At 37.4% G+C, this 18,709-nt stretch overlaps 4 protein-coding genes across 4 annotated transcripts in view; 2 read left to right on the plus strand and 2 right to left on the minus strand.

Moving 5' to 3' along the window:
- The window catches only part of CBG22959, a gene marked incomplete at both ends in the record, with an annotated part of 10,167 nt that extends 9,474 nt beyond the window's left edge, over positions 1–693 (plus strand). The window contains one exon of the mRNA XM_002642998.2: positions 102–693. Within this exon, the coding sequence (XP_002643044.2) occupies positions 102–693 (592 nt within the window). The remainder of the gene's footprint in view (positions 1–101) is intronic.
- A 1,203-nt stretch (positions 694–1,896) lies between these two features.
- Positions 1,897–7,361, plus strand: Cbr-mdt-30 (the record flags this gene model as incomplete). Its single annotated transcript, XM_045244645.1, has 9 exons — positions 1,897–2,137; positions 2,521–2,686; positions 3,580–3,838; positions 3,963–4,226; positions 5,068–5,204; positions 5,451–5,573; positions 6,069–6,208; positions 6,413–6,524; positions 7,229–7,361. 9 exons carry the CDS (start codon positions 1,897–1,899, stop codon positions 7,359–7,361), a joined length of 1,575 nt encoding a protein of 524 aa, XP_045097719.1.
- A 242-nt stretch (positions 7,362–7,603) lies between these two features.
- CBG22957 lies at positions 7,604–11,379 on the minus strand (the record flags this gene model as incomplete). The annotated part of the gene is made up of 10 exons (XM_045244646.1): positions 7,604–7,696; positions 8,096–8,193; positions 8,424–8,531; positions 8,573–8,705; positions 9,804–9,983; positions 10,049–10,108; positions 10,165–10,315; positions 10,361–10,456; positions 10,505–10,616; positions 10,677–11,379. 10 exons carry the CDS (start codon positions 11,377–11,379, stop codon positions 7,604–7,606), a joined length of 1,734 nt encoding a protein of 577 aa, XP_045097720.1.
- A 5,242-nt stretch (positions 11,380–16,621) lies between these two features.
- On the minus strand, positions 16,622–17,755 carry CBG22955 (the record flags this gene model as incomplete). Its single annotated transcript, XM_045244647.1, has 3 exons — positions 16,622–17,031; positions 17,078–17,223; positions 17,622–17,755. The coding sequence occupies 3 exons, from the start codon at positions 17,753–17,755 to the stop codon at positions 16,622–16,624; spliced, it is 690 nt and encodes a 229-aa protein (XP_045097721.1).
- Between the last annotated feature and the right edge of the window lie 954 nt (positions 17,756–18,709).

An 18,709-nucleotide genomic window follows, 5' to 3' on the forward strand; every position in this document is an offset into this window, starting at 1 on the left:
CCCTCACTTCGATGCGGTTTTTAGCATTTTAAAATTTTTTCTTATTTTTTATGAGAATCTACATAGATTTCTGTTGAAATTTTCAAAAAAAAAGTTTCCAGAGTAATCGAAAAGTACACCGACAACGTGCGCTTCTGCATCATATGCAACTATCTGGCCTCCATTATCCCTGCCATTCAATCCCGTTGCACCCGTTTCCGTTTCGCCCCTCTCGACCAATCACTCATCGTCCCCCGTCTCGATTTCATCGTCAAATCTGAAGGATTACAGATGACACCAGACGGTCGAGAAGCGCTGTTGAGAGTTTCCAAAGGAGACATGCGTACTGTAATCAACACCCTTCAATCCACTGCAATGTCATTTGAGGTGGTCTCCGAGTCTACAGTATACCAGTGTATTGGGCAGCCGACGCCGGCGGAAATGAAGAAGGTTGTGACTTTACTGCTGAATCAAACCGCCAAAACCTGTATGAATAAGATCAAGAAGAGCCTCTTTGAGAATGGATACGCCCTGCAGGATGTGATAACTCATTTACACGATTTGGCATTCTCTATGGATATTCCGGATTCCGCGATGTCTGCAATAATCGTTGGATTAGGAGAAGTCGAGGAGAATCTGTCGACTGGATGCTCAAATGAGACACAATTGGCTGCGGTTGTCGCCGCGTTTTTCGAGGCCAAATCATGTGTGTGAAGGAGATGAAGGCGGCTGGTGCGGAGGCGATGGAGCACTGAAAATGATCTATTTTCATGCTAAAAATCCACTTTACATCTTCATTTTTTCGATTTTTTAGCTGTAAATTCGCTGGAAATTGTCTATTTTGATGCTAAAAATCCGGTTTTTAAGCTATAAAATCATCAAAATTCCACCGATTTTTCTCTATTTTTTCCCTTCAAATTCCTTATTTTTGATCTCCTTTATCCCCACAGATTTTCCGTTTTTCTCCTAAATTTCACACATTTTTCCCACTGATACATGTATTTCTTTCCATGATTTATTCATATGAATTCATCTCGTTTAACCCAATTTTGCTCGAAAAAATCCATATAAACCGGTTTGAAATTGCACAAAAATGTGGAAATTCGAGTCGAAAATCGCTCTTTTATATCTGAAAATTGGTTTTAAAAAATTGAAAAAAGTTAGCTAAAAATCGAAAAATTTAAAAAAAAGTCTGGTTTTTTATCAGTTTTTAAAGTTGAAAATTGAAAAAAAAATCAATAATTTTCAGTTTTTTAGCACTTTTTTCAAAGCTGAAAATCTCAAAAAATTTGAAAAATTATTTTTTTTTGAAATTTGAAATCTCAAAACTCCTTTGAAAATTACTGAAAATCGCAATTTTTTACATCAAAAAATTGAGAAATTTTCCGTAAATTTTACCAAATTTTATTTAACTGAAAATGTCAAAAATTAAATTTTCCAGCAGAAAATTTCGAAAATTCCTTGGAAAAATTTTTCGAAAACGGCTATAATTTCGAAAAAAAAAACTCAAAATTTATGTTTTTGAAACTTAAAAACTCGATTTTTCGCTTAATTTTCATGTGAAAAATCTTGAAAAATCGCTCAAGAGTTGGATTTTTGAAGCTGAAAATCTCAAAAATTGCTGAAAATTTCGAGAAAAAAACAGGATTTTTGAAAAATTTAATTAAAAAAAAAATTTTCCGAAATTGATTTTTTGCTGTTTCATGTCAAAAATCTACAAAAAAAGCATTGTTAAAGCTGGAAAAAACTAAAAATTGAATTTTTGAAGCTGAAAATTTCGAAATCTTGCTCAAATATCCAGAAAAATAGCAAAAATTTTTTCTGATTTTCCGATTTTCACTCAATTTTGATGTGAAAAATCGCTCAAAAATTGCATTTTTGAAGCTGAATATCCCAATTTTTCGACCAATTTTCAGAATGAACCCCAACCAGAATCCTCATCACAACTACCCTGGAGGTCTCCCACCCGGTCAGAATCCCAACTATCCAGGCGGTGTAAACCCGAATTTCCCGCCACAAGGAATGCCTCCATTCGGCAATTACCCCATGTATCAAGCCGGCGTGCCCCATCCATTCGGACAAATGCCCCAGCCACAGTATCCAGGAGGACCTGGAGGTGCTGATCCGCGGATTCCACCCGATTTTATGAATGTTAGAAGTGGGTTTTTGGCTTTTTTCTCTTGAAATATGGGGAAAAACGGGTGAAAATGAGCTACAATGACTAAAGAACATTCAAATGTTTCAGTTCAGCAAGTGCGCTCTACCGAATACTCAACATTGAACCAATTTATCTCGGTTACTGTAGAAGATATCAAAAAGTTGTCAACTGATAAAATGTTTATCAGAATATTAGCAACATTTTATCAGTTGACAGACTTTTGATATCATTTACCTGAGCTGAGATAAGTTGCCTCAAAGTAGGGTTGGTGGGGTGGGTTGTTCGGTAGAGCGCAATTGCTTTTTGAACTCAAATTCTAGCTCATTTTCATTGCTCATTCTTAGCATTCTAACCCATTTCTAATCCCCTGAAAGCATCTTCAGTCAAGCCCGAACCATCATGGGGTGATGCTGGATACGGTGTCGGACCGTCGGGAAGTGCTGGAAATGTACAAGGACCACCGCAAGGATTCGGAATGGCTGGTGGATATCCGCCTGGATTCGGAACAAGAGGAATGCCAATCGATTTGAGTGGGGATACGCGGCCAGGGTAAGGGTTTTTTGGGAAAATAGGTCAAAAATCACTGAAAATTGACTGAAAATCGGCTGAAACACTCCAAATATGGTTTAAAAGAAGCCGAAAGTCGTTTGAAGCAGCCTAAAATGATCTAAAAGGATCCGGAATTGTCTAGAAAAATGGTCTAGAAATGATTTTGAATGGCACTAGAATGGTCTAAAATTGCCCAAAAATCGTCTAAAGTGTTCTACAATTGTCCAAATTCGGCCAAAACTAGTCTGAAATGGTCCTAAAATGTTCAAAAGTGGTTCATACGTGATCCTGAAATGGTCTTAAATTCTTAAAATTTCCAAAAACTCGTCGAGAATGGTCCGAAAATGACCCTAAATTGATCTAAAATGATTCAAAAATATCCAAAAATCCTAAAAAATCGTCCTAAATGATTCAAAAATGTCTGAAAAGATCATAAAATGATCTAACATAGTCTAAAACCGGTCCAAAAATTGTTTAAAATAGCCAAAAATAGTTTCAAACTGCTCAAAAAACATCTAAAATGGCCTAAAAAAGTCTAAAACGATTCAAAATGATGATTAATCATTTTAGTTTTTAAAAAATAACTTCAGAGCATTTTTTGATCATTTTGAACAATTTTTGGACTATTTTAGACCATTTTGGACTATTTGAGACCGATTTTGGTCTATTTTACACCAATTTTAGACTATTTTAGACCGTTTTGAACTATTGTAGCCCAATTTTGGACTATTTTACACCAATTTATAACTATTTTAGACCAATTTTGGACCAAATTTGGACTATTTTAGACTATTTTAGACCAATTTTTAAAACCAATTTTCAAACTAAAATGGTCTAAAAATGGTCTAAAACTGTCTAAAAATGACCCCAAATTCACCCAAAATTGCTTTCAGAATGCCAGGTCACTACGCACCTCCTCCTCCCCAGCAACAACCGGGTCCATCTACTTCAATTCTGGCTCAACACCTCTCCTCAGCTCCACTCCCACCACCACAACCCTCACAGCAGCCGTCCCATCTCAGCCAACTCCTCCAACAACAACCCGCGTATCCAGGAGTGATGGGCGGAGCGATGGGCGGAGCTATGCATCAAGCTCCAGGCGGTGGAATGGTGACGGCCAGTGGAAGGCAGGTGCCTAATAATAGTTATGAGGTGAGTTTTGGGATTTTTAGAAGTTTTTGGACTCAAAAAATAAACCCAAAAGTTTGAAAAAATTTTATGTCCCTTTAAAAACCCCCTAAGCCCCGCCCCCTTACTAATAAACACCAAGTTTGAGGCTCTTCAACTGACCAACATCCAAAATCGTCAACTGATGGCCGCGCAGGCAGCCTATCTCGAGCAACAACAGCACTTCCAACAGCAACAGGCTACTCGGGCCGCCCAACTTCAGGCCGAACAGGCTGCTGCTCAGGCCGCTGTTGCCCAGCAACATGCCGCTGCGGCTCAACAGGCTCCGCCCACACTTCATCTGGCTCCGCCCACTCAAGGATTCCCGCCATCCGCGTCGTCGGCACACTCGGCGAATTCGGCGATGAGACAGGTTAGCTAGTGAATGGAATACTAATTTTTTGTAGTTTGTAGCCTTCTAGAAAAGCTAAAAAAGTTATGTCCGGAAGAAATATTTTAAAGGTGGTGTACATCAAAATGTGCAGAAATGCATGTAGATTGACATAAAAATAAAGAAAAAATTCAAAAAAAAAATTTCTTCGGCGAGAAAAACGCATCGAAAAATACGCTGAAAGCCCTTAGGGACGAGCTTTTTTCTAGGCCGCCCGGTAAGTAAAAGCGCGCGAATTCAAACTTTTAAACAATTTTTTCGCTCGTTTTCACTGTTTTTTCAAATTTTCCGATGTATCTGGAAGAAAAATTGACAAAAACCTAGAAAACTCTTGAAAAAACCGAAAAAAACAGTGAGAACGAGCGAAAAAATTGTAAAAGTTTGAATTCGCGCGCTTTTACTCACCGGGCGGCCTAGAATAAAGCTCGTCCCTAAGGGCTTTCAACGTATTTTTCGATGCGTTTTTCTCGCCGAAGGAATTTTTTTTGAATTTTTTCTTTATTTTTATGTCAATCTACATGCATTTCTGCACATTTTGATGCAATAAAAAATTTCACCGTACACCACCTTTAATATTAACTCCTGTTCAAGAAATTGAAACAAAAAGCAATACGAGGAATTGTCTAATTTAATTTAATGAAAAAATTCAAATTTTCGCTTCAAAATTTTGAAAATTTGCTTTAAATTGCTCTGAAAATGCTCTCAAAGTTCCAAAAATTCGACAAATAAGACACAATTTTTTGAGCGATTTCAGATTAATTTTTGACAATTTTCAACGGATTTTCAGCCATTTTCAGTCATTTTCAGCCCGATTTTCTTGCAGGAAGCCACGTCACTGTTTGCCAATCAACTGACGATTCCTCGAGAATCGCCACGTCACAAGGAGACGGATCTGAACAAATTGACGACGGGAGAGCTGTGTCAATATGGACGGGATCTTGTCAATGAGCTTAACTATAAGTAGGTTTCAGGCCAAGATTGGCAGATTTTCAGCTGAAAATTCCAGAAAAATGAACTAAAAATCAGCAAAATTGGCTGGTTTTTCTTCAGAAAATAGGTCAAAATTTGGAAAATTTTCAGCTGAAAATTCCAGGAAAAATGAGCATTTTAGACCAATTATTATGGAGTTTTGAGCTGAAAAAAGTCTAAAATTGCTCAATTTTTCAAAATATTTTCTAGAAATTTCTAGAAAATTGCAATTTTCAGAACGTCGTCTCTCTCATTGTTGCTCAAAAGAGTGATGGATCGTCGACCACCAGCCGATGGAGAGAATCCGGCTGAGGTGGCGGCGAGGTGTCGACAAAATTTGGAACGAATGGTGCAAATTCGGTGAGGATTGGGCTGTTCTGGGCTGGAAAGGGGCTTTAAACGGGTCGAAATAGGCCGATTTTGAGCTGAAGAATCTGAAAATGGGTAAAAAATAGACCAGTTTCGCTGTATAAAAACCTAAAATTTGGCTGATAAATGACTATTATTGGCTGAAAAAGAAACCGGCTTTGAGCTAAAAAAGGCAAATTCTGAAAATGGGTCAAAAATGGACTAATTTCGAATTGAAAAAAAAAGAAAACTGGGCTGAAAATGGCTATTTTCGCTCTAAGTGATTTGAAATGGGTCAAAAATGAACCAAATTTGATCTGGAAAAACCTTAAAATTCGGGCTGAGGTCAATTTTGAGCTCTATAAAGTCATTTTCTAACCCATGAAATTCAGTTTTTTCTCTTTAAAAATCTGAAAATAGCTGAAAATAGGCTAATTTTGAGCTGAAAATCGCTATTTGTGGCTGAAGAAAAAGCTCATTTCTGCCCCTGAAATTCTCATTTTTCAGCGTAATCATCGAGAAACGCCGGCCGCCCGAGTGGAAACGGCTGACAGGCGATGACTATATCGAGATGATGTTGGACGATTCGGAATTGGAGAAACCGATGGATGAGAAGAGGAAAGAGAAACGCGCCGAGCTGGAGAGAAGTTTGTGAATTTTTTAGGTGCAAAAATAACCGAAAATATGCCAAAAAAATTGCCTGAAAAGTCAGAGAAGAAGTTTTTTGGATTTGAAAATTCCCGGAAAAATTGAATTTTTGATAGTTTTCTGTCTAAAATGGCTCAAAATTGTGGTTTTTTGGCGTAAAATGAGCAACTTTCAACGCTGAAAATGTGAAAAATCGATTCCAGAATACCCAGGAATCATGTCGGCGACGCAGCCCAACGACGGTGACGTCTTCTATCAGGGACGTTGGATTCCAGAAGCACTCCATCAGAAATATATGAAGTTCGAGGCGAATAAGTGGGTTTTAAGTCTAATTTTTTGTGAAAAAAAATCTGAAAATTCCGAAAAAATAACGACTTTTAGATTTTTCAACTTTTGGAAAAGTTATGAAAAATCGAATTTTTGATAGAAAAAAGCTGAAAAATCTGAAAACGAAGCTGAAAATTCGGGGAAAAAGTGCAAAAAATTTATTTTTTCAATTTTTGAAAGTTCTGAAAAATTCCAATTTTATGATCATTAAAATCTCCATTTTTCGCTGAAATTTCTCGAAATTTTCAGATTTTTTTTCTAATTTTTTTTTGCTTTCTATTGAAATTTCCAGCCAAAAATATGCCTTTTTTTGGATTTTTTGCAATTTTAAAATTCCGAAAAATCCAATTTTATAGTTCCAAAAATCTCCGTTTCTCGCTGACAATTTCTGGGAAATTCTAGATTTTTTCTTAAAAAATATGGAAAAAAAATCTTAAAATTTTGCTCAAATTTCAAAAAAAAACCTGATTTTTAGATTCAAAATGTGTTCGTTTTCGAGATTTTTCAGTTTTTTAAACAGAAAAATTCTGAAAAATAACAATTTCATGGACCTTAAAATCTCCATTTTTCGCTGAAATTTCTCGAAATTTTCGGATTTTTTTCTAATTTTTTTTTGCTTTCTATTGAAATTTTCAGCCAAAAATATGCCTTTTTTTGGATTTTTTGCAATTTTAAATTCTGAATTTCTTCAGAATCCTCCTGATGAATCTGGCGAGCGACCTGAAGAATTTGGCGTGGAAAATCGATGTGACAAGTCCGGGACACTTGAAGAGAGTCGATCAGACGAAGATATCGAAAAAACGAGAAGACGGAGGGAATCCATAATTTTTGGTCCCCCATTTTTTGGCCCTTTTTCATATTTTTTGGCCATTTTGACCCCTAATTTATTTCATTTTGTGTGCACTTCTTCTATTTTTTTTTCAAATCCCAGGAATTCTTGTCCCATAAATCACATAAAAATTTGAAAATTTCGAAAAAAATTGGATTTTAGAAATTCTGGAAAACTCAAAATTTCAAAAAATTGAATTTTTCAAAAAAAATTATTAAAAAATCCAAAAAATTAATATTCAGCGAAGAGAACGGAAAGAGTATCTCTGAAGACGTACGGCGTTCTTCAGTGGAATCGCCAGAAGACCCCAGCAGGCGGTGAAGTGACGGACCTGAAAAAATTTGGATTCTTTAAAACTTTTTTAAAAATTAAGAATTTAAAAAATTGTGGAAAATTCTTCGAAAATTCGAAAATCTCACTTTTTTTTGGGTTTTTTAACTTTTGAAAATTTTCAGAATTATCATTTTTTCTCGAATTTTAATTAATAAAATTCTGGTAGAAATCGAAAACTCTAGATAACAATTTTTCAGAAAATTCCAAAATTTTGAAAAATTCGAAAAATTCACATTTTTTTTTGAATTTTTAACTTTTGAAATTCTAGAGAAAACAAATTTTTTTTTCTGAAAAGTCGAAAATTTCAGAATTTTAGAAAAATGTAATTTTGAGAATTCTAAAAAATCTACATTTTTCAAAAAATTCAAATTTCCCGCCCTACCACTCGCAAACTCACAAACGCCTCAGTAATTGCCACATTCTTCTCGGACACCCAAAGCATCGTATCCACCAATTGAATGCTCGCCGAGAACCGATTCGCCACGAATAGGCGGCCTGTAAAAATTATTTAAATTTTTCAGTTTATAAAGTGCGCTCTACCGGACACCTAACTTTAAGCCCATTTATCTTGTTTCCTAAAGGAGATATCAAAAAGTGTTCAACTGATAAAATGTGTAAAATTCCAAGATACACATTTTATCAGTTGAGCACTTTTTGATACCTCTCACAGGAACCGAGATAAATTGGCTCAAAATTGGCAGTATCATTGGAGCGCACTTGCTCACCCGCTTCATCTCTGGCTAGTGCTCCCGGTCGTTCGCAAATCGCCATTCGTTTCTTGTCCACAATTCTGGATTCTCGTACGGAAACCAGCAAAACGTAATTTCGACGACCTGAAAATCCTACTGTACCTCGGTTTGTCCAGATGTCCCACCTTCAACAACCAACAATTGAGTAATTGGACCAATTGTGGCAAATGCTAACATATCAACATAGGCTTCTGATAATTTATACTCGAGCTCTGTCCATTGTCCAATCGGAGTGAGCTCGTAGATTCCGGAGAAAATCTGAAAAGTGAGAAAGTGCGCTCCATGGAAACTGTTGTAACTTTCTTCAAAATTAATATTTACGGTTTTTTCGAATTGTCAAATATAGAGCTTGAAACGCTTTACAAAATGATATAACATCGGACTAAATCCGAATTTTTGTTTTTTTGAGAAGGAGCCGATGAAAGTGGACGTTCACAAAGAGCGAGTTATCGAAAATGAAAACGCGCTCTACGGAAACAAGTCTAACTTTGTTCAAAGTTAATATTTTTAATTGATCTAAATTGTAAGATACAGAATTTGATAAGTTCTACAAAATGGTATAAATTTAGAATAGATTTGAGTTTTTTTTTTTTGAAATATTGAAGACCGCAAAGAGCCAGTAAAATGAAAACGCGCTCCACGGAAACTCTTATAACTCTCTTCAAAATTAATATTTTAAATTGATTCAAATTGTAGAATGTAGGGCTAAAAAAGCTTTACAAAATGATATAAATTTCTGTTAGATGTGATATTTTGTTGTTTGAGAAGGAGCCGATGAAAGTCGACTACCACAAGGAACTATTGAAAATGAATACGTGCTCCATGGAAACTGTTGTAACTCTCTTGAAAATTAATATTTTCAATCGATTTAAATTGCAAAATGTAGGTCTTGAATAGCTTCACAAAATGACATAAAACTAGACTACATTTAAAAAAGTGACTTTTGAAAACTACCTGTCGAAACTGAGGATCATATAAAGTCGCTTATTGTGTAATAGTGCGCTCTACGGAAAACGTCGTAACTCTCTTCAAAATCAATATATTCAATTGATTCAAATTGCAAAATGTAGGTCTTAAAAAGCATCACAAATGGATATAAAATGTAATTGGATTAGAAAGTGAAACTTTTGAGAACGAGCCGATGAAAATGGGGGAGCGCCAAGAACCAACGAAAATGAAATCGCGCTCTACAGAAACAGTCACAACTCTCTTCAAAGTTAATATTTTTGATTACTTAAAATTGGAAAATTTAGCTTTTAAAAAGTTCTACAAGATGATATTTTGCGAATTTGAAAACATCCGGTTTAAAGCCAGTTACACCCATTCAAATACTCCAATCCAATAGAGCGCACTTACCTCTCCACAAACACAAAGATACAAGTGATCGTTGTGTGCAATGCTAAGCCTTTCTCTCAAAATCGTGCATTCTGAGAGCCAAGACGGACATTCGATCTTTGCCACGTATTCTAGCTGACAAGTGAATTTGATGACGTGACGCACCCAATGGTCTTCTGAATTCTTGGCGTCGGCGAGCACCTGGAAGTTTTATTAGGGTTCGGAAGAGCGAATTTAACTTTAAAATTTTTTAAAAAGGTCCTTACAAGTATATGCTCCTTGTGGTATACCGGACTCCATAGCTTTCGGAATTCGGGTGGATTGATCTGAAAATGGTTTTTTTTGAAAATTTTGAATTCCCGCCACCCGCCGCCCGTCAAACCTTAGTCTTAACATTTCCCTCCAAATCGAAAGCTATAATTCCAGCACGCTCGTCCGTAACAAGAACATATCCATTGGGAAGGACCAGTGTTCCAGTGATCTCTTCCAGAATTCCCTCACCAATCAGAACGGATTCCACGTTTTTGGGAAGGCTGAGCAATTCAGAGAATTTTAAGCTGAGCAATCTGGTGACCTACCCTCCGGATGGAAGTTCAGAAACTTCAGGAACCTGTGAATGGTCATCGATAGTTTTTTGGAAGACTCTTGGGGCAGAAGCGGCTAGTTCGGCGAGTCTGAAAATTTTGGGTTAGGCTGGCCTAGAATTTCCTCGGTCACTCAACTCTTTAGCTACAAATTTTGTATTCTCCACGACCGCTTTGGATTTTTTATCGAAATCTTCCAACATATCAGACGCTTCTTGGACGGCTTTGTTGAATTTGCGCTCACACTCGCCTGGAAAATTTTGGATTTTGGGATTTGGCGGGGTTTCAAATTTTCAAAAAAAAATCTTACTGATATCGAAACTCATGCTGTTATCATCCACGGAGTTTGGGGTTTTTGGGTCTAGCTTGAGCGATAAGATGTCTGGATCGGGTTTTTTGGTCTCCTCGAATTGCACAGATTCGATTCGGGGAGGTTCGGGGGCGTGGAAGACGGTGACTTCTGGAGCAGAAGCAGCTGGAAGTTCTGGGGCCGATGATTCAGCTGGCTTGGCTTCTGGAGCGTCTGCAGCAGGCACAGACACTTCTGAAAATTCGGAAGGCTTTGCTTCTAGCACTGCTGGAACCGAAGATTCGGCTTGTTTGACTTCAGCAGCTGCTGGAACTTTTGAAGCCGGAACAGAAACTTCTGGAACATCAGCGGACTTGACTTCTGGCACTTCTGGAGCCGACGATTCAGCTTGCTTGGTTTCTGGAACATCTGGAACTTCTGGAGCCGGAGCAGACACTTCTGGAAGATCGGCGGGCTTGGCTTCTGGAGCAGACACTTTGACTCCTGACACCTCCACATCGGATGCCTTAACTTCCACTGGCGGTGTTAGCGGTGGAGCCGAAATTGTGACCTCTGGAGGACCCGACGCTTTCAGAATCGGCTTGTCGAAAGCGTCGGAAAGGATCGGAGCAGCTTCTATGATAGTGGCTGGGGTGGTTGGGGACACTGGATCGGATGGCGCGTCTTCGCGAATCCACACAATGTCCTCTTCGTCGTCGACCATATTTGAAGCACCTAGAAGGATTTGTAGCGTAAAACCTGTATTAGAAAGGCCCCTAGAGACTTCACGAAAAGTAGATCGGCCCTTCTAATACAGGTTTTACGGTATATGAGGGCCGTGGCCTAGTGTTGGAAGAGAAAGTAAAGTTGTATGAATTGTGAGAAATAAAGAGTAGAAAAGTTCTAGTGCTCGGACAACTTTGATCAAGCTTTTCAGAGCTTCTAACTTTTCTTCACAAAAAACTGAGCCGTTAACTTTTAACTTTTAATATATCTCAGCTTCTATAAAAGATATCAAAAAGTTGTCAACTGACAAAATGTTTATCATAAAATTTTACACATTTAATCAGTTGACCATTTTTTGATATCTTTTACAGTAACCGAGATAATTAGGCTCAAAGTGCAAGTATAGGGTGGGCTTCTATTATAGTTATTACTGTCTGAAACACCTTTTTCTTGAACACCCAAGAAAAAAAAATGCCGCCAAATTCAAAAATCCAAAACATGTAAGCAAGATGTGTAGGAAAATGAGTCGGTTGTTGTTTTTCTTCTTCTTCTTCTCCTCTGGCAAAAAGAAGAAGGATTTTGGGAGAAGAAAATGAGGCGGAAAGAAGAAGAAGAAGAAGGTTGAGAGGGCATTTTTACACTGATTTCCAACTGGATGGATCTTGAGAAGAAGAAGAAGAATCATGGAATATGAGTGGAAATAGTGTGGGAAGGAGAGAGACGCAGAGAAGAGATAGTGTGAGAAGTAGCAGACGGAGCTGATCAGTGAATCTTGAGGGGGAGAGGATGGCAGGGTTTTTGGGATTTTTATGATGATACTATGTAGTAGGAATAATGAAATTTGGTTTAGCTTCCTCAGCTGGTAAACACCCTTCTGAATGTCTGGAAATTTCTGGATTTTCAAAATTTATGGAGTTCTATAACTTACTGAATAACGTAAACACTCTAATAGAACATAACCCAAATTATCAAATTTGAGCCTATGTATCTCATATTCTTCTATTAGAGTGCTTACGGTATTTTGCAGTTTCTAGACTTTTGGAACTCTTTACAATGGTGAAATTCAGAATTCTTTCGATTCCTTGAAGTCTTTGGAATTTCTGGAATTTTAGGTTTTTGTCGAATTTTCAAAATTTCCGAACAATCTCTGTGACTTCCTGAACATTTTGGATGTTTCGAATTTTTGCAATTTTTTTCTGAATCCTGATTTTCAGATTCTATAATATTTGAAACTCTGAATTTATCAAACTTTTGAATCTGAAACTTTCAGAAACTCCAGTTTTACATATTCTAAAAAACCTGAAAAAATTCCATATATTTTTAAGAAAAATTCAAAATCAGGATTTTCATTTATAAAATATCACAAATTGAGAGACATTGGGGGTTAAATAATCACAGATTTACAATAGAGCGAATTTGCATATGAAAGAGTTTTTGGAGATATTTTTAAAGAGATGAGAGTGCATTGGCGCGCATTTGCAAAAATAATAATCTGAAGAGGTAATCGAGATTACAGTTTATAGGACAGGTGTTCTCAATGAAGCGAACTTGCAACAAAAATTCAAAAAAAAGAGAAATACTGTATTTCATCTTATAGAAGCCCACTCAGACCTTCAACTTTGAGCTCAATTATCTCGATTCCTGTGGAAGTTATCAAAAACTTGTCAACTGATAAAATGTTTATGATATAATGATAAACAATTAATCAATTGACAATTTGTTCTAATCATTAACAGGAACTGAGATAATTGAGCTTAAAGTTGACGGTTTAATTGGAGGAAACACGGTAGACAATCGAGAGGGGCAATCGAGAGGGAGTTATATGGAACAGAAGAATATTCAAAAGCTAGAGTTCACTAGAGCGCATTTAGCCACGTCGTCTGTTCCGTATCGCATCCCCATCAAACATGGCGGGATCGGGACGCATTCCAGCATTCCAACATCTTCTGAATCTGCACCCACGGCATTTGAATCTGAGGCCTAATTCGAAGCAAGCGTTGTTGTGTGGACAGGGTCTCGACATGAAAAGACAAGCACGATGGAAGCTACGGTAGCAGTGACTGCAGCAGTGCACCTGGAAAAATAGGAGTTCAGGGTGTTGGGGTCGTGGCCGAGGTTGTGGTTAGGCCGCCTTGTTAGCTCACATGTTTTAAAAGCTGTAGCTTAGAAGCTACCGCAAAGCCCGTAATAGAAGAGCCCCTAATTTGAGCCAGTTTATCTCGGTTCTTGTAAAAGATATCAAAAAGATGTCAACAGATAAAATGTTACTGATATTATGATAAACATTTTATCAGTTGACACATTTATGATATCTTGCGTAGGAGCCAAGATAAATTAGCTCAAACTTAACAGGTTTCACGACTGTGCATGTCAGTCAAGAACCACTACGTTAGAAAAAACCCTGGTCCACAATAATTCTAGGTCAGAAGCCCTTAACCAAAAGGCGAGGGTCTAGAAGGTTCTAGAAGTTGTAAAACTCACCTGGAACTGAAAGAAAAGATTTCCCCATCGGTTGCACACTCTGCAGTTGTCAATCATAATAGCAATTGAATAAGCTTTGAAATTTTTGGAGTGAATAGCACAAATGAGAGATTTCCCAGACGGTTAGAGAAGAAGCAGCTGAGGAGAAGCACATGAGGAGGGCTTCTTATATGGATTATATGCAGAGCAGGTGGTGAGGAGCAAGAAAACCAGAGAAGGAGACGTACGAATTATCCTCCTCGCCTCAATTTAACCACAAATCTCTCATATGGCGGCGGTGCGTTTATCATTCCCACTTCCAGACATTTTTGGAATCGACAATAATGGCATTTCAGATATTCTGTGCACATCTTGGGGACGCAGCGGTTTGGCAAGCTTCTCAAGTCATCGATATATCTTCGGAATAGGCAGACGCAAGCTTCGCAAGATTCCGCCTGAAGAACATTTAAAGTTAGATAGTCCGATGTAGTATGCTGTTGCGCTTAATTGAGACCAGAACATTATTGCCGCCGCCAGGCGGTGTGAATTTATTCGTGAACTTGTCAACCTACCATTGAAAGTAGAAAAAACCTAAATGTTCCCAAAACAGAGGTTTCCCCTTAAAAACTTGAGATTTTTCATTTTCCAGGGGTGTCCTATAATTATGACGCGGCCTAAAAAGTGAATTTTCAGCCCTGTGAGCATAAAAATGGCTCAATTGGTCTGATATTTTGTGGACATAGGTTTTTCCACACGTTGAATCGAACTGCGTTCACAAAATTCAGTCATCTTTTTTGGTTTTTTCACATCACTCATTTGGGAGAGGTGTCCTATAGTTATGACGCGCACTGTATACGATTCAATCAGATTCAATTTTTATATCGTTTCTAGGAATTCATAAACACGGAACAATGATTAAATGTTTATTTTGCAATTCAAAGAATGTTGACAAATCATAGCGTGTGTTATGGAAAAAACCTCTTTCAATAATTATTATCTGAACCAAAAAAATAAGGGGAAAAACCCTAACATTTGTCAATATTCAAGCATGATTATGGGCTAATTGTTGTGGACGGGTGTAGTTTTGGGTGTTCGGCGAAAATCTGGACGTGTGACCACCGTAGTATTGACGGGACCGTCACCAGGTGGAATGGGATAAGCTTTGCCTTGTGGCTTATCCAAGGGGACTCCGACAGCGTTTCCAAAATTGCCGTTGTAATTGTTTGAAACTAGGTATTGAGCACCTACTCTGCCATCCGTGATTTTGCGGGCAGAGTTATCGGACATTGTTGTGTCGAAGTCTGGAGAGAGAAGAGGCTGGAATTAATATTATTTTCAAAATTTTTTTTAGATGAAGACGCAAGGGTGAACGACATATAGCGATGAACTCAAAAATGAAAACTCGATTTGAAAAGAATGGAGGCCCACCAGAACCCATCTATGTCCCGTTTTCAAGAACGAAAAGACATATTCTCTTGTAACGTAGAGGAAAGAGAAAAATATTTTTTACGATCAAACGAGTAGTAATAAATATGAATGAAAAGAGAAATCAACATTTTTAGAGCTAGCAAGAGAGCAGAAAATTGTGTTACTGATAAGAAGAATCAATATTTTCATTATCAGTTTTTCGGGCTTGTTTTTATTTTTCTGTCTTCATCTGAAAAGTGAAAATCGAAAATTTCAACCAGATTTTGAATTTAAAAAGTGAAGAAACATTTCAAGATGCTTCTGAATTTTGGAATTACCGCATGAAAAAAACACATGTCGGATACTGTATAAAAATGTTGGATACTGTATAAAAACTGAAAATTTCCTATTTATTTCTGTAATTAAATAAAAAACTTCATTTCAAAAAAATTATTAAAAAAAATCACAAAACATCAGAGAGATTTCAAAAGTTGTCTGAAAATCAGCGAGCTACACAGGTCCTGGGCGATGATGCGCATAAAGGACCCGATCCATATGCGATCCTCTAGAAGTCCGTTTGACACATACCGCGAACAACGAGCTGCGATGAGTCTCATATGTGTGCGATGCGGGAGAGGCTGAATCGAGTGTTCCGAATGCGCGCGTATCCTAGATGGATTCTGGATGGGTAGGCGATGTGTGCGATATGGGTCTGATACGGCAGGCCGACTACAACACTCCGAAATCCCGGATGCGCCCATTGTTTACCGTAAATCCACACCGGCAACTTTGTCAATTTTTCGTCAATTCGAGCCTACATTTCTGGTTTTTCGATTATTCCTTCGATGTTTTTTTGTGAAAAAGAGTTATGGCAGACTAAAAAATCGCTGAATTCTTGCAGAAACATGTCTTTCACTCGTTAATTGCTATGTTTTTCGCCAAAATAGGTGATATTGAGATTTTTTTTTGATTTCACTTTGTAATTATTGTAAAAATCGTATTTTCAGGTGGAGTAAAAGGTAAGTTGGTAAGTATACAATAATTACAAAGTTTAAATTATAAAAATTTTCAATTTTTCATGCAATTTCAAAAAAGTGAAAGTGAGACATTTTTTGAACAAATGAAAAAAAAAACAATTTTTAGCGAATTTTTTCCCATTTTGTTCTGATTTTGATTGCATATCAAATTTAAATGGAAACTGCCATAAGTCTTTTTCAAAATCAAAACATTGACTTCCGAAAAATCAGTAATATGTCGTTCAAAATATAAAAGAATATGGAATAATAAAGGAAAAGTACGAAATCGGAAGACCTGAACAAAATCACATCACAATAGAACTTAACTGATACTTCTAGGAACCCCCAACCAACGTTTTAGTTCATTTCATCGAGTGCCAGCAAGCCAGGCGAGGAGATGCTTTGCGGCGGCGGTGTGCCCCATATGCCCCGTATATGCCCCATACCGGCGTCCTTTCCCTGTACCCAATTCATCGGCGCGTCCTCCGTCGCCCATCCATTATGCGTATGCGCGCCCAGGACCTGTGTAGTTCTATCTGATAACTTTTCGAATTCCGGAGACTTCTCCAATTTCTTAGCCATCGCCAGTGAGTTCATTTGACTGATACACTTCTCCAGAAGCTTCGGCATTTGGTATTCATCAGCAAACCATAACATTCTCTCATATCCAATTTTTGAATTGTTAAGAAGATGATATTCAACGTTTCCAACAACTGATGACACTTGAAAACGGCTAGCCATCTCATGAAGTTTCTCAGAAGTACTATCTGAAACTTTATGAAGATTTTTTCGAATAAAAATAGATAGATTCACCATTCGGAAATTGTGGATTTGGATAGAAACTACTGCAGAGAAGTCCAAAATCTTCATAAGAAACTTCTTTGATTTCAATTTCTTTCATTTGCCCTTCCTTGAAATTCGCAGAGAAAAGAGAAATAGTCGGAGTGAAAGGAGAGGAACTGGAAAAATTGGAATTCGGGAACTTTCTAGAATATTCAGACGCTTACTGTTTTATTCACATTCAGCTTCTTTCCCTCGACAACAAGAACCACATCTGTTTTCTCGGATGCCACAAACATTTCGTCATAAACACTTTTTTGGGGTTTAGGCAATTCAAAAGAAACCTTTTCGAGTAAAATCTTTGGGGGTGAATGCAATTTAAGGTCGTAGGCAATGAGATAGTATTCGAACTTGAACCAGACTTCCGAGTCACTAAACAGGTCGCGCGTTGTTGAAATAGGAGCCACATGTGGACCGTACGCATACCGTTTTTCGGAATGAAAATGAAAAAAAAAATACTTCTACGTTCGCGAACTCTGTTTGCGGGTTGCTGTAGCTATAGTTCAATTTTCAGTACCTCGCCGGCCAATCTATATATTTCAAGACTATTCTTTTTGGAAAGTCCTCAAGATCCAAAGAAGTGGAGCTAACAGGAATTGATCCGAATGATTTCCACTGTTTCTTGGAAGTTTTATACGGAGAATATGCCATTGATGGTATCGTCGAGTTTTTTATTATTCAAAAAAATCATATTTTTCATAGATTCTACAATCGAAGGAATTCTAATGGTCGCTGATAAATATTGTACGGTATTCTACCGTGTTTTCTCTTTTAAAATCCTCTTTCCAAGTCTAAAGGAGAGAAATCTCCCCCGAACACACGTGCAAGAGGTGTGGATTACTGTATCCGCGCGCGAAACTGTGTGCGCGCCAAAACGCGTCTCCTCTCTCGGCAAATTCTCATCGTTTTCTTTAGTTTTCGCTGGTGTTCGCTCACGATTGGTGACGACCCGTTAAAGTGTGGCTCACTGGTTTTAAAGGTTTTATAATGGTTTATTGAGTAAATTCAATAAATAGTGTTTAATAGAATACAGTGTGTTTTTGCTGTCTTATCCTTTCAGGTTACATTGGTTTTTGAGTGAATAGTGTTTCTTTAGTTTTTCAAATACATTACTATATGACACACCAATGGTAATTAGAAGATGCCAAGAATTTCTGTTGAATTCGTCGAAAAAGATTCTTAGAAAAAAGTTGGGACTATCTGTGAAATATGGTTTAGCACAGTTAAAGGTAATCTGTTTGATTATAAAATTTTAAATTACTGTAAAAATCAATTTTCAGGCCAGGTGCATGTCGGAAATCAAAACGATCGCTGGTATCCGTGCAGTTTGGGACGTCAATGAAATGAATCCACTGATCTCAGCTGATCTTTTAGAGGTGTTCTCAATAGAGCGAACTTGCAACAAAAATTCAAAAAAAAAAAGAGAAAGACTGTATTTCATCTAATAGAAGCCCACTCAGACCTTCAACTTTGAGCTCAATTATCTCGATTCCTGTGGAAGTTATCAAAAACTTGTCAACTGATAAAATGTTTATGATATAATGATAAACAATTAATCAATTGACAATTTGTTCTAATCATTAACAGGAACTGAGATAATTGAGC

This window comes from Caenorhabditis briggsae, assembly GCF_000004555.2.
Source record: "Caenorhabditis briggsae complete genome, chrIII, whole genome shotgun sequence".
Lineage (NCBI taxonomy): Eukaryota > Metazoa > Nematoda > Chromadorea > Rhabditida > Rhabditidae > Caenorhabditis > Caenorhabditis briggsae.